This window comes from Ctenopharyngodon idella, chromosome 12 (genome assembly GCF_019924925.1).
Source record: "Ctenopharyngodon idella isolate HZGC_01 chromosome 12, HZGC01, whole genome shotgun sequence".
Lineage (NCBI taxonomy): Eukaryota > Metazoa > Chordata > Actinopteri > Cypriniformes > Xenocyprididae > Ctenopharyngodon > Ctenopharyngodon idella.
The window spans coordinates 18,898,676-18,914,768 of record NC_067231.1 but is presented as its reverse complement, the minus strand read 5'-3'; the positions used below and the strand labels follow the sequence as shown (position 1 = coordinate 18,914,768).

At 42.4% G+C, this 16,093-nt stretch overlaps 1 protein-coding gene across 15 annotated transcripts in view; it reads right to left on the bottom strand.

Moving 5' to 3' along the window:
* The window catches only part of cacna1g (calcium channel, voltage-dependent, T type, alpha 1G subunit), a 232,683-nt gene that overhangs the window by 112,313 nt on the left and 104,277 nt on the right, over positions 1-16,093 (bottom strand). For all 15 annotated transcript variants that reach the window (XM_051914048.1, XM_051914050.1, XM_051914047.1 and 12 more), the window contains exon 5: positions 13,738-13,835. In XM_051914048.1, coding sequence (XP_051770008.1) covers positions 13,738-13,835 — 98 coding nt within the window. The remainder of the gene's footprint in view (positions 1-13,737; positions 13,836-16,093) is intronic.

Below are 16,093 nucleotides of genomic sequence, written 5' to 3'. Positions count from 1 at the left end.
TGCCTCGCCACTCTGCACGCCACAGCCTCTGCCTCGACTGACCCTTGGAGTGAAGTTATTGTACAGCATTTTCCTGTCAATAAATATTGTTATTCTTGCACTTGGATCCTCTGTCTGTGTTCATTCCGTGACAGAACGAACTGACCAATTATGGATCCAGCAAGGTCGTCGGATCTTCAGGAGTATTTGAGCAGGAGTGCTCAACGGATGGATCATCAGGACGAGCAAGTGGTGGCCACTGCTCGTGCCGTTCAGGCGTTGGTGGCGCAGGTGGCTGAGTTATCTACCCAGGTTCAACATCTTTCATCTCCCACTGCGCCAGCTCCACCGTCTGTTCCCCACCCATCCGCCAACGTCAGCAGTCAACAAGAGCCGCGTATTCCTGCACCAGAGAGGTATGCTGGAGAACCAGATGTTTGTAGAGCCTTTCTAACGAAGTGCTCTATTTATTTTTCTTTGCAACCTAACACGTTTTCTTCTGAGGAATCTAAAGTCGCGTTGGTCATGACGCTTCTGACGGGACGCGCAGCGTTGTGGGGAACAGCGGTGTGGGAGAACAAACATCAGTGCTGCTCCTCATTCCACACCCTGTCGCAGGAGATGAGACGGGTCTTCGACCGTTCGGTGGCGGGACGGGAGGCCGCGCGCAAACTCGCGGATCTGCGGCAGGGAATCCAACCAGTGTCTGATTACGCCATCAAATTCCGCACCCTGGCAGCGGAATGCAAGTGGAACGAGGAGGCGCAGTGGGATATGTTCCTGCATGGGTTGGCCGACCGTGTTCAGCAGGAGATTTACCAGCTGGATCTACCCACCAGTCTCGACGGTCTCATTGAGCTCGCGCTGCGGGTGGACGCTCGCTTGCAAGAACGCGCGGCGCGTAAGAGGCCCGTAGCGCGCTTCGAGGAAATGGAGGAGAGCGGTGCCAGCGGAGTTAACACGGTCGGTCCCCCGTTCGATCCTGAACCCATGCAGGTGGGTAGAGCTCGGCTCTCCCGGGAGGAGAGATTACACCGGAGAGAGATGGGACTGTGTTTGTACTGTGGAGGGGCGGGGCATTTTCTTAGGGAGTGTCCCGTAAAAGGCAGAGCCCGACAGTAGTACCGAGGTTATTGTCGGGTGGTCTTTCCTTGGATAAATCCTCATCTGCGACACTCCTCCCGGTGAGACTACAGTGGGTATCGGGGCATCACACCTGCCAGGCTCTGGTCGACTCGGGGGCGGAGGGCAGCATCATGGACTATGATCTGGTCACGCGTTTGCACATACCCATTCACCCTTTGGAACATGCCATAACTGTCATCGCCCTTAATGGACAGAAGCTACCCACCATCACACACGCCACGGAGCCCTTAACCGTCATCACTTCCGGTAACCACACTGAACAGTTGCCATTTTTTATTTCTAGATCTACTACTCATCCGGTCGTCTTGGGTCATCCGTGGTTGCTCAAACACAAGCCCAGGATCGAGTGGGGTCAGGGGTCCGTGGCAGAATGGAGCAACCAGTGTCATGCGTCTTGTTTGTTGTCTGCCTGTTCTTCTGTGTCTCGTTCTGTGTTACAGGAGTCGTCGGTGAATCTGTCAAACGTGCCAGAGGAGTACCTTGACCTGAAGGAAGTGTTCAGTAAGTCCCGGGCTGCTTCTCTTCCTCCGCATCGTCCCTACGACTGTGCCATAGACTTAGTACCAGGGTCTTCTCCGCCTAAAGGCAAGTTATATTCACTTTCTAATCCGGAAAGGGAGGTCATGGAGAAATACATTTCTGATTCTCTGGCAGCTGGGATCATCCGCCCTTCCTCGTCTCCCGCGGGGGCGGGTTTTTTTTTCGTGGGTAAGAAGGACGGGTCGCTGCGGCCGTGCATTGATTACAGAGGACTGAACAACATCACGGTAAAGAATACTTATCCTTTGCCGTTGATGTCTTCTGCCTTTGAACGGCTGCAGGGCGCGTCTCTTTTCACGAAATTGGACCTGCGCAACGCTTATCATTTGGTTCGCATTAGGGAGGGGGATGAGTGGAAGACGGCATTTAACACCCCTAGAGGGCACTTTGAATACTTGGTTATGCCTTTCGGCCTTTCCAACTCGCCCGCCGTGTTTCAAGCACTCGTTAATGACGTGTTGAGAGACATGATCGATCAGTTCATTTATGTCTACCTGGACGACATATTGATATTTTCTTCTTCTCTCCAGGAACATGTGCAACACGTCAGACGAGTGCTCCAGAGGCTGCTAGAGAATGGGCTTTTTGTCAAGGCGGAGAAGTGCGTTTTTCATGCACAGTCAGTTCCATTTTTAGGGTATATCGTGTCGTCTGAGGGGGTGCGCATGGATCCTGACAAGGTTAAGGCTGTGGTGGATTGGCCAATCCCAGATTCCCGTAAGGCCCTGCAGAGGTTTTTGGGATTCGCCAATTTTTACCGGCGTTTTATTCGCAACTTCAGCCAACTAGCCGCTCCTCTGACCGCCTTAACCTCCACCGCAACGGCGTTCAGGTGGTCTAATACAGCTGAGGCTGCATTTTCCAATCTGAAGAGCCGCTTTGTTTCGGCTCCCATTCTTGTCGCCCCTGATCCTTCACGTCAGTTTGTGGTGGAGGTTGATGCTTCAGAGGTGGGGGTAGGGGCAGTTCTTTCCCAGCGCGCCGCCACGGACGATAAGATGCATCCTTGCGCGTTTTTTTCTCATCGCTTATCCGCCGCCGAACGGAATTACGACATTGGTAACAGGGAGCTGCTGGCGGTCAAATTAGCTTTGGAAGAATGGCGTCACTGGTTGGAGGGGTCGGGGGTACCTTTCATCGTCTGGACCGATCATAAGAATTTAGAATACATCAGATCCGCTAAAAGACTAAACTCTAGGCAGGCTCGGTGGGCTCTGTTTTTCGGTCGTTTCGATTTTTCTCTATCATATCGTCCCGGGTCTAAGAACATCAAGCCCGATGCTTTATCTCGTATTTTTGATCGTTCCGAGCGCCCGTCCACTCCCGAGTGTATTTTACCTGAGAGACTCATTGTCTCTTCACTCACATGGGAGGTCGAGTCGAAGGTCCACACGGCCTTAGAAGGGGTAACGCCTCCGCCCGGGTGCCCACCGAGTCGATTATTTGTACCAGAGAGGTTACGTCCAGACGTTATCCGATGGGGCCATGATTCCAATCTGGCTTGTCATCCAGGGGTTAGTCGTACCATGTTTTTGGTTAAGCAACGATTCTGGTGGCCCTGCATGGCTCGCGATGTTCGCAATTTTGTTTTGGCTTGCTCTGTCTGCGCTCGTGGTAAGATTTCTAATCGTTCCCCAGATGGGCTTCTTCAACCGCTGTCTGTCCCTTCAAGACCCTGGTCCCACATAGCGCTAGATTTCGTAACAGGCCTCCCTCCTTCACAGGGCAATACGGTGATTTTGACCGTAGTGGACCGGTTCTCGAAGGCGGCACATTTCATCCCCTTGCCCAAATTACCCTCTGCCAAGGAGACAGCGGTTACTGTCATTAATCACGTCTTTCGTATTCATGGCCTCCCGGTAGACGTGGTTTCTGACAGGGGATCCCAGTTTACCTCCAGATTCTGGAAGGAGTTTTGCAGATTACTGGGAGCGACTGTTAGTTTGTCATCTGGGTTCCATCCCCAGAGTAACGGGCAAGCTGAGAGAGCCAACCAGGATTTGGGGAGAACGTTGCGATGTCGGGTAGCTCAGAATCCTTCATCCTGGAGTCAGCAGCTTCCTTGGGTGGAGTACGCGCACAACTCGTTACCAGTGTCGGCTACGGGCCTGTCGCCTTTCCAGTGTAGTCTAGGTTACCAGCCACCTATCTTTCCTAGTCTGGAATCCGAAGTCGCGGTCCCCTCCGCTCACGCCTTCGTCCAGAGGTGTCGTCACACGTGGAGAAGAGCCCGAGAGACTCTTATTCAGGTGGGAGCGCGCACCAAGGCCCAGGCCGATCGCCACCGGCTGAAGCCTCCCGTATACGTCGTCGGACAAAAAGTGTGGCTTTCTTCCAGGAACATTCCGCTCCGCTCCGTATGTAATAAGTTGGCACCTAAATTCATTGGCCCGTTTACTGTCACCAAGATTCTTAGTCCGGTGACAGTCCGCCTCAAATTCCCCCCAGCGTACCGTAGAATTCACCCCGTATTCCACGTATCTAAAATCAAACCTGTTTTTCATGCTAACATTAATCCGCCGGTTCCGGTTCCCCCCCCGCCGCGTCTCGTAGATGGGGAACCCGTTTATTCGGTTCGTCGTATTTTGGACGCTAGGCGAAGGGGACGCGGATTCCAGTACTTGGTGGACTGGGAGGGTTACGGTCCGGAGGAGAGGAGTTGGGTTCCTGCCAGGGACATCCTGGATCACTCTCTTATTGATGATTACTATCAACAGGTAGGCTCTCCTGGGAGCGCCAGGAGGCGCTCATAGGAGAGGGGGTACTGTCACGGTTCATGGATTCACTTACTCACCCTCGTGTGTTGTTGTGTGTGTGTGTGTGTGTGTGTGTGTGTGTGTGTGTGTGTGTTGGGTGTGAGTGAATGATTGTGTGGGCGTCACCCATTATGGTCTGATTGCGATCTGTTGCCAGCCGTGTCTTGTTAGTGGTTGTTATATATTGTGCTTGTCTTTATGTGTCTTTGTCAGTTCGTTGCAGGCTGTTCCCGGTGTCGTGTTCTCTGTGTGTTTCTTCCTGGTTTTTGGATTCTGGACTTTCGTCGTGTGCCCTGTTTTCTGGGTTGGATTATCCTTGTTCTCTGATACCCGCTGTAGCCCTGCGCCACCCAGTGCCTCGCCACTCTGCACGCCACAGCCTCTGCCTCGACTGACCCTTGGAGTGAAGTTATTGTACAGCATTTTCCTGTCAATAAATATTGTTATTCTTGCACTTGGATCCTCTGTCTGTGTTCATTCCGTGACAAAAAAATCATGTTTCTTAATAGTTTTTGTTATCAGTTATGTACATTAGGGTTTTATGTTACATCTTCTGTTGTTTAATGAATGTTTATTGCATAATGTAAGTGTTGTGGCTTACCATGATGGTGTTTTGCGTTTGCGTGAATGACTCTTTGCACCCTCTTTACATTAGTATATACTTCAGCTCGTGGAAAAGCTATTTGTGCTGAACTCTGATTCTTCATGTGGCTTTCTCTTTTACCACCTGCATTATTATGGTGGTTGTCAGTATATGTTAAAGGTACAAAACAGATTTTAGTAGTAGTGTGCATTGTTGAATTTACTTGTTTACATTCAAATTTTCTTGTTTGTAAATTACAGTTTTATACTGTAAAATTGACAGTTTGTTCTGTAAATGTGTTTACAGTTTTTCTGTATTTTTTACAAAATTATTCTGGCAACCACAGCTGCCAAAATTATTTTGTAAAAACTACGGAATATTTTTTACAGTGTAGTGCTATAATGCACTAAACAAACTGTTGCTCCATTGCATGGTTATGGAGGCTCATTGTAGACCTACAGTATACAATTGTTTATAGGTGCCAGTAAAAATCTCAGCTGAAATCCAGTTTTTCAGACACTGTTGCCCTGGCTTCTCCAATATATCTGCCCTGTGTCAAACCACAATGCCAGCTGACTGAAGCATAAATGATGAAAATCATTTCCTGTTCAGGGTTTGGCGGGTAATTGGTGGAGCAGGGTAATCCAGCCGGTGCTCCCTGGCAGCTTGCAGTCTGTGGGTGATAACTGTGGCCGGCTGTAATTTCCACATTTGGAGGAAGAGTGAGTGGCGATAAGCACTGAGGCATTAACAGGAATGAATGACAATAGAAGATCCGTGTCATCACATAAAATGGCTCTGTGCTGTGTGGGTTTACAGAGCTCAGTATTGTGCAGATGCTGCATTTCTCAAAGCCATCATCTTCGAGATGGGTTTTAGCCCCTCAAATTCACTCTTCACTAATGAGACGCCCTGATAGAAACATGGCCTCAAAATATTTTTATGTCAGGGAAATTAGGACACGCAGTGTCGTTTTGTGAGTGTTTATCAGGGTGTATCTATTTACTTGTAATTAGGAAATGGTGCGCTCAGAACAACATTCGAGGTCTCTGAAATTCTGAGCGTTTCTTCCAATTACGATGTGTTTCTCATGGATAATCCACTGCTCTGAGATTTCTGCATAGAAAATCACTTCCTAACTTCGGTCATTAGTGACTCCAAATGACTGTGGAGTTCACCCTAGCACAGCAATTCAGCTAAGCTTGCCAAGTCAGGGCTTAACAAGCATTGAATCTGTGACAGCGGCACAGATCTGTGTCCCTTACAAACTGAGAGGTAATTCCCCACAGGGAGGTGTATTTTCTGGAGAAAATCACCTTCCTGAATTTTGGTCCCTTAAGAAGACTGACAAATGGAACGCCGGGCTATGTGAGTTTCCTCACAATACGATAATGGACTGTTTGAGCATGAGGATGAGCTAAATTTAGTCTACGTTCTTTGCTAATGTCAGTTGTGAACTCATTTTATGACTTGGATTTTCCAAATTATGTATACAAATCGTGTCATTTTTCAAAATATATTACATTACAAAAAATTTGTAGCGTCAGAGTAAACGCAACAGTCACATGACATTTACTACTCAGATGACTGGCTGAGCTCAATGAACAATAATGGCAGATCTAAATTTATTTGGAATTCTATCCTTCTTTGTCAAAAAAAAGTTTAAATAAGAATAAGAAGTACTACTTGAAATGAAACGATGAAATTATCAATGTATGAAAAAGGTAAATACATTTTGATTATATATAAAAAAATAAATAAATAAATAAAAAAATGGTTAGTTTAATTCATGAAAAAAAATTCTAAATGCAAAATTTTAATAGAATATATACACTATATTGCCAAAAGTTTTGGGATGCTTGTCTTTATGTGCACATGAACTTTAATGACATCCCATTCTTAATCCATAGAGTTTAATATGGAGTTGGCCCACCCTTTGCAGCTATAACAGCTTCAACTCTTCTGGGAAGGCTTTCCACAAGGTTTAGTAGTGTGTTTATGGGAATTTTTGACCATTCTTCTAGAAGCACATTTGTGAGGTCAGGCACTGATGTTGGACAAGAAGGCATGGCTCGCAGTCTCCGCTCTAATTCATCCCAAAGGTGTTCTATCGAGTTGAGGTCAGGCCATCCCCAAACTGTTCCCACAAAGTTGGGAGCATGAAATTGTCCAAAATGTCTTGGTATGCTGATGCATTAAGAGTTCCTTTCACTGGAACTAAGGGGCCAAGCCCAACCCCTGAAAAACAACCCCACACCATAATACCTCCTCCACCAAACTTTACACTTGGCACAATGCAGTCAGGCAAGTACCGTTCTCCTGGCAACCGCCAAACCCAGACTCGTCCATCGGATTGCCAGACAGAGAAGCGTGATTCGTCACTCCAGATAACACGTCTCCACTGCTCTAGAGTCCAGTGGCGGTGTGCTTTACACCACTGCATCCGACGCTTTGCATTGCACTTGGTGATGTAAGACTTGGATGCAGCTGCTCGGCCATGGAAACCCATTCCATGAAGCTCATTTTCCTTCAGGTCAGTCCTATGTTTATAATAAAAAATCTGTTTAATTGTCCGATGTATTATCTTGTCCTTTTAACAGTTAAGGGGTTTTCCCGTGACTTACAGCGCTAGTCAAAGCATTTGTCAGTTGCGTCTTGTTCACAACAATTCAGTCTTTTCAATGTAAAATTCTTCGCTACTGACTGACACACTCATAACGACAGTTTTTGCCGCCATCTAATGGCGTAATAATGTAACTTCTGTTGCTTTTCATGGTCAGGGACTATTTTTTCCGGCGGAAGGAAGGCTTTTAGTGAAAGTTTACTTTATGAAAGTTGCATTGATACATATTTTTGGCTTTAATATTTGTATTGTGTGGTAACCGTTTTATAAAAGCAATAAGGTATTCGAGGCTAGTGCTGTGTCGTGAATAAGTCACGGCTGAAGGGTTTGCAGACACTCCGCTTCGTGTTGTGCCTAACAACGCCCTTCAGCCGTGACTTATTCACAATACAGCACAACCTCTCGTACCTTATTGCTTACATATATATGCATTTATAAATGTATGAAAAATGTAAGATCGATTTAATATTGCAATAAAAAGAGCAATTTAAAATCTGCATTTAAAAATGCAATATAAAAGCTGAATTTAAAAAAAGTTAATGTGTTAAATCCTACACAAATGACATTAATTTATTATTTTACTGTTACTTTTATTTCTCTTTGCATATGAAAATGGGAGAACACTCCTCCTTTATATGATTATTCCACAGATGCCAGTCCTTATTTTCCTTATCACTACATTGACACCCATGTTGACATAAATGAAATCTAGCAAATATTCCAGAAAATGACTCCTTGTTTACCCGTTTCCTTTTCTGACCCAGCTATGTCAGTCTATAGCAATTCACTAATGCAAAGGTCTCGCTCTACGCAGGTGGCTTAACTCATTTATAAACTCCTCCTGAAAAGATTATTTAGGAGAGAGTATTTCCCAAGGGAAGACTGTAAATATCCTGCCATAGCCATTCTATTATGTTAAAAAGAGAGTCTCCAGGGCCACACAATGTGCTCTGGTCCCTGTGTTATGAAGAAGACTCCTGGGATTCCCTGCCCTTTGGAGTCCTCCACATGCACCAAACAAGCTCAATAACAAAGCACAGGGGGGAAAGAGATCATAACCATGCTTTCTATTTATTTCTCATAAGCTTCCACAGATAATAAAAGAGCAGCTTCTCTGTAGGTTTAATTAAAATTGCTTGAGGGGACATGAACACCACATAAACACAGGGGTCTATATTCTACTGTTGTTCAGCTGATACATTTTACCACAAGGGTGTTGATACTTGGCAGAAGACTTAACTAAAGAGATGAGAAGCTTAATCTTCACAATATTAATTCAATAAGGTTGTAAAAGGACAACACTCAACCCACTGATTTCATTTCTGCATCACACAAAGCTCATTGAAGAGATGCTGGTGAAATGAATGGCCTGATGCTAAATAGACATCTAACAATAATGTAATCACATATTGATTCATATCTAAAAAAAATGCCAGGGTTCTATCATCTATCCATTCCACAGGTTATTCATGTGCCTTTGCACTATAAATAAAATCCATAGTTCATTCTGCGTGGCCAACACACATATACACACACACAAAATAACTGTATATAGTATAATATATCTCATAGATATCCCCTTCTAAAATGTGTATGATTTAGCGCTCAAGAATTTCTTATTATTATCAATGTTAAAATACAGTGCAGTTCTACTGAACTTTCTATTCATCATTGTGATTTCACACAAAAATATTAAGTAAGCAATAAGGTACGAGAGGCTAGTGCTGTATCGTGAATAAGTCACGGCTGAAGGGCGCTGTTAGGCACGACACAAAGCGGTGTGTCTGCAACCCCTTCAGCCGTGACTTATTCATGACACAGCACTAGCCTCGAGTACCTTATTGCCTTCATAAAACGGTTACCACAATACAAATATTAAAGCCAAAAATATGTATCAATGCAACTTTCATGAAATAAACTTTCACTAAAAGCCTTCCTTCCTTCCGCCGGAAAAAATAGTCCCTGACCGTGAACAGCAACAGAATTTACATTATTACACCATTAGATGGTGGCAAAGACTGTCTTTATGAGTGTGTCAGTCAGTAGCGAAGACTTTTACATTGAAAAGACTGAATTGTTGTGAACACAGAACAAGACGCAACTGACAAATGCTTTGACTAGCGCTGTCAGTCACGGGAAAACCCCCGAACTGTTAAAAGGACAAGATAATACTTCGGACATTTAAACAGATTTTTTTATTATGAACATAGGACTGACCTGAAGGAAAATGCTAAATCTGAATGCAGGTAATAAACTCGCTCACTCGATCTCTTTCTTTTAATACTCTTCTACATAATACAGTACGTTTCAATGAACAATATCAATTGAGAACAAACTGTTTATGTTGCTAAGAGTGGTTGCTAAGGGTGTTGTGTAGTGATGCACAGAACCGTTGGGTGAAGCAGTCATAGTCGTGTTTTATTGTAAATAAATGACTGAAGCAGTCATAGTCGTGTTTTATTGTAAAAAAAAAAAAAAAAAAAAAAAAAAAACATATATATATATATATACACATACTGTATATCACACTGCCTCATTCTCATCTCCATAATTCATAAAAATAGTCAGTCATGTGATGCATGGGATGTATGATGCAAAGTTATCAGCTCCTCTCTTTCTGTGTCTGCATCTCTTTCTCTCCAATAGTGCCCTCATGTCTCTCACCAATCTACATGTCCACCACTCCAATTACTGCTGGCCTTCTGAAAAAGATGACCGCAACGTCACCACTGGCGGACACTTGACATGATGTTGTTCCTTGCCCCAAATAATAATAGAATATACAAGTGGGCAGCGCGGCGGGTTTCCAATTAACCTCCAACCGCCCTCAAGTGCAGAATTATGGTAAATTCTAATCCAGAAGATGAAGTGTAAAAGAGCTCTAGACTTTCTGACAGACTAATCCACCTTCTAGGGAGAGTTAAAGGGCACATATAGAGGTCTGTCTACATATTACAGACCTTTTAAGAGATCGCTTTTCACACCTGCACACCAAAGACAAAGCAGAGTGAGCCAGCTGTACATCACAGCAGTGTTGAGTATTTTGATTTGTGAGGGAACATGTTTGTCATATACTGACAGTTTTCTCCTGTCCCTTCATCAATCAAGCCATGGGTGTGGAGAACAACAGAATGTGATGTTGATTAAGACAGCTTCTCAGGGAACAGAAAGACAGAGGGCACAGAGGTATAGAGGACATAGAAGAAGGTGATGTGAAACGAAATGTAGGACTGACAGTCTGCAAAGTACAGGCTTAACAACTCGACCCTGTTACCAAAGTTACTGTACAAAAAAAGAAAATCGGTACCACATTAGTTTAGTGTGTTACATGTTACTTTAGTAATAACTGTAAATTGTGCATAATAAATGCAACTATCCCTAAACCAAACCCTAATTCTAACCCTATAGAATATACACTGTAACAATTAAGGACACCTTAAAATAAAGTGTAACCAAAAAAAAAAATCTAAATATTTTATTATTATTATTATTAAATATCTTATATAATATTTCCTAAAAGGTAAGCACCTCTTTTTACATGTAATTTGTAATAAATACATAATAAGAATAAATAAATATTACAGAAAAAAGCAGACTTAAAATTATACAGTCCATTTCTTTGTCTGCTTTTGTTGCACTGCCTCGCTCTCATATCCATACTTCTTAAAACTAGTCACTATAAAAAAATAAAAATATGAATGTAAAATAAAATACAAATATAAAATAAAATAAAATAAAAAGGTTAAAAAAAAATGTGAAAGCCCCATGTAGATTGGGAATGCCCACCAACACTTTTTCTGTCAAAAGAATTTCAACATGTTTATGACATGCTACTTTTGTTTTCAGTTTGACAGTCTAATGAGTGATAATTTGAGCTTTCTCCTATTAAGTATTCTTTTGTTTTGATTAGTGCTGGGAAAAAAAAAAAAGACAAATAGGATCAACAAAAATCTGTGTCACCCACTCTTTCAGTGATGGTCCGCAGCAGGTGAGCTCGAGATAAAATAATTCTCAAATTAATGCAAACATTAGGCCTTTAATTAGTCTGGGTGGCTCTTGAATAATGAATTAGGCTGTCTGCCACCACTTCACCCCCTGTCTCTGATTGGCACAGGTATTAATTAGGCAATAATGATTATATGAATGGATGCACTTTTGTTTCCTAAGCGAACTGGAAGGCATACACCTGGATGTCATTTCTGACCCCCCGGGCCAACGATGGCTGTGTCCGAAAGCTTAAAAATGCTGCCTTCAGAGGATGCATTCCAAGGTAGGAAGGCCTCAAGGCATGTCCAAATCCAATGTTAGCTTCACTTCCTGTCTCCTGAGATACCTTCATCTGATTAATTTTTGAAGGCAGCGTAGATGTGTACTTTGCTGCCTTTGATATCCCAAAATTCCATTCTAGTTGAGCTATAAAATAAAGATGGCACTCGAAAGTTGCAGTTGGTGGTCAGTTTGTGTGTAAATGCACGTTTTTGACCAACGTTTTTAACTTCTGATGTCATTTCTAGCGAGAAATTTCTATTGTGGTATATTTGCTTAGTTATCACCAAAGCCTACTCTATTTTGCTGTAGATCATTAAACCATTACGCTGCTTCAGAAGCCTGCCTGAATTCAGTTTAGTGAGGTATCCTTCATGCGCAAACGCTGCATACAAAGTCATTGCCTGATAAGGCAGAAAGGCAACAAGTCAGCTGCCTAAGTTTTTGGACGCAGCCTGTGAGTAACACGGTCTGGTCCAGCGATGAAGAATGGGTGCAGTTTGTCTGTCAGACTGATAAACGTACTGAACCGTATCCAGAGTGGTGAGAACTGAAGGGGACCCCACACAAATTACCCTCACCAAAACCTCGTCTGAGCTAGTCAAAACATTCCAGCTAAATACTACCATTGTTCAATATACATTTTACTACCCTCCACAAATAGGGACATCAAGCAGGATCGGCCAGACATGGTTCCTCGTGAAATAAGAGCCGTGGGGGAACCGCGGGCATCTCCTTGGCACAGAGAGTGATTAAAACATCCGGTATATAACGATGTGGCCAATGAAATATCATCACCCTGCCTTAGAGAGAGAGTGAATGTGTGTGAGCCAGTCTCTATTATTCTTTCTGTGTGTGAGTGTGTGTGTGTGTGTGTGTGTGTGTGTGTGTGTGTGTGTGTGTGTGTGTGTGTGTGTGTGTATGTAAAGAGAGAAGCCGTAAAAAGCAATGAAGAGGAAAATGATCTATAAATCTAAAGTCCCTAAAATGGCATGAACTCCTCTGGTATATGACTGAGCCCAGGCTACATTTCTCTTTCAAATGTTGATTAAATTACATTAATTGACCACAGTGCTTAAATAATGCAATTCAACATAGAACATTGCGAATTTAATAAACTCTTTGATTGAATGCAGGGAATTAATAAATTGAATTAAGTTCTGAGTTCCCATTTTCTACAGCAGAAAGTGATACAAATGTACCTTAATTAAACATTCAATCACTTTAAAAATAATATTATAATAATTATAATAAAAATAGTAAATACTGCTGCAATAAAAAAAATAAAAAAAATACTATATTATTTGGGGTTTACTTACTATTCCAACAAAGAGCACAAGTAACAAAACATAAATATAAATGCATTACTCTGCATGTTTTTGCACATTTAAAATTCATCCATTAAGGTTTCATTATTTAATGTTAATGCGTTTAATAAGAGTAATCGATCAAATGTATTGCTAATTGTTATGTTTTTAAATGTTATTTAATAAAAAAAACAAATGTTCATAGTTCATGTAAGGTCAGGGTCCATGAAATATGACCAATTACAGCTTTTTTAAAAGCATTTTTCATTGTTAGTTCATTTGAACAAATTTGTTAACCAATGTTAACAAAAGGAATCTTCATTGTAAAGTAGACGTCACTACTGTTTTTTCCCTGACTTTCATTATGTTTGGAAATATTTTCAATGTAACTCAAAAGATTGTTTCTAAAAAAAAATTATACTCAATCAATATAAACTAATACATGCGCACACATATTATTATATAACAGAGCACCATCAGTGTTAATACAAGGACGTGCAAGTACATTTCGAAAATGGCTGCTGATATTGTACTCACTGGGCACTCGGTTAATAGCTCGGAGAGGTCGAAGTACTCTGACCGTTCGGACCGCAGAGAAACTAACATTCTGCAGGTTGAGAGAGTATTCCAGCATCCTGTAAACACACACAAACAAAAACAGTTTCAACTTTTAATAAAGCAAGATATTTGAATACATGCATTCACTAATGAAGGCACATTATCCCCCGTTTACAGTGCATCTCTTAATTAATCCACATTTTGGATTTATTGGAATCTTTAATATCACCTGAAGGCAAAAACTGATCTGATTTTGAAGCTGATGAACATCCTCCATATTTATCCCTCACTATGGCAGAATAGCATAAAAGGGCAGCAATATTTTCAAATAAACACTGACAGCCCAGACGCATTAGTGGCGTGTTTTCTGCCGAACTGCCAACGCCATACTGTAGATCAATCGAAAGTTATCAGGATTCATCAAACAATTACACTGAATCGTTTTCAATTAGGTCAAAGAGAGGTGGAAGGAAGGTTAATGTAGAGCTTTTGCAAACAAACACATCCACAGCTGCTCCACACATGTGAACTTCGGAGTGAGGCACATAAAAGAATTGCATGTTTTTGTAGAAAATAAACAAAGTGTGTGTCTCTATGTGCCTGTGAGCTTGCAACCGTGTAATTGCAAACCCAATAACTGTTTCTGGCCATACAACAACTTTAAAAAAAAAAAAAAAAAAAAAAAAAAAAAAAAAGCTTCAACATTGGAAAAATTACAAAGTTACAATTACACTATACGTATCAAGTTTATAAGCAAAGCTGATGCTGATAAGCATACATGCATGTTAATGAGGGTTCTCATGGTCACGTGACCTCCTTAGATTAAAGCTGCGTGAGCTGGGGTTTTTCTCCATCCTCACAAATATGGATCGAGTGAAGTCGGTGACGTGCAAACAGTGCGAGCCCCATTAGCCAAGCAGGGCAGTGAGGAAATGTGTTCTGACTTTGTTGCTCCTGAAATGTGCAGAACAGCTTTGAAGGCACTGATTGGGCTTGATGGAAACCAGCTGGCAACTGGACTGCAAAAATAATAACAGTGGTGACTAAGACTAAAATTTGAAGGAATGGGAATGAAGAAAACACGAAAATATCAAAAGAGAAGGGGAACACAGGAAGTGGATAGGGAGAAAGGACAGATTTGAGAGAGAGAGATATGAGAGGGAGAGAGACGGCGACTCTAAGGACAAAATGCCTGTAAAGAAGGGGAGAGAGACAGGACATGCGTGAGGACACTCAGTAAAAATGTCCCCAAGGAACGTAGGATGCGTCTAAACAAGGTGGACGTGTGTAAATTTGGTATCGTCAACAAGCCTCTTACTTCTTTCGTACACACATATGAATCACTAATATGGCCGCTCGCAAACATGTAAACAAAAAGTGAAGTGTCACTGGGCGTTTGCCCAGTCAGCACCTAGACCTCTCTTCTGTTATCTGTTTGTGTTTGGCATGGCCGTGGTGAAGGATGACACACCTTCCCAGAATGTTTCTTGACAACATGGTCGCACAATCAACAACGGCTCCATACTTCGTATACAATGCCAGTTGCAAGGTCACTATAATAGGAAAAGTATGAGCGAGCCAAAGGTCTCGGATCCAAAACAAGTGTGGCCTTCCACATCCATAAGAAATCTGCTCGATTCGATCTCCGGCTGCACCCGAGAGAGCTAGCGTGCTGTTGTGTCTTGTTTGAACAGCTCCACAACAGACTATTGAAAGGACTGAAAGACATTTAAATTCCTGCAGCATTAGAAATACCAGCTCTTTTGGGATGTACTCCATTTCATACGTTATAAACCAGAGTTGTTCTGTATGATCAATGCAAGATTGGTTGGTTTACGAAAAAAAAAAAAGCTGCAACAGAGTATATGCAGCATTTCAGATGCTTCTCTCTCTCTCTCTCTTTCCATCCTCTCCGAGTCCCTTGTGGTCTTCAAAGAAGCCGTCCTGGCTGCAGTTCAATCAGAACTTGGTGTCTTCCACCACCTGGCAGGTTAATGAGGCGAGTTTCAGAGGAGGTTCACTTCCGAACAATCAGCTCTCCATTAAGATAGAGAAGGAAGATACCCCTAACAACACACGCACACATAATCTGTCCTCACTTCCCTTCTCAGTCTGTCCACATGAATCAAATTCTTTGTCTTATTTCAGTTATTTAATTTTAGACCATCTACAAATTAATTTACACAGTACATTTGTATGACAAATCAAGACTACTACAGTTTATCATAATGTTAACAACAAACAAAACCGTTTTCTTCATTGTGCTGGTGCAGTTATTGTTGAAACACTTTGAATTTTCTACTTACTATTGCTAATTAGAGATATTTTTTTTAGG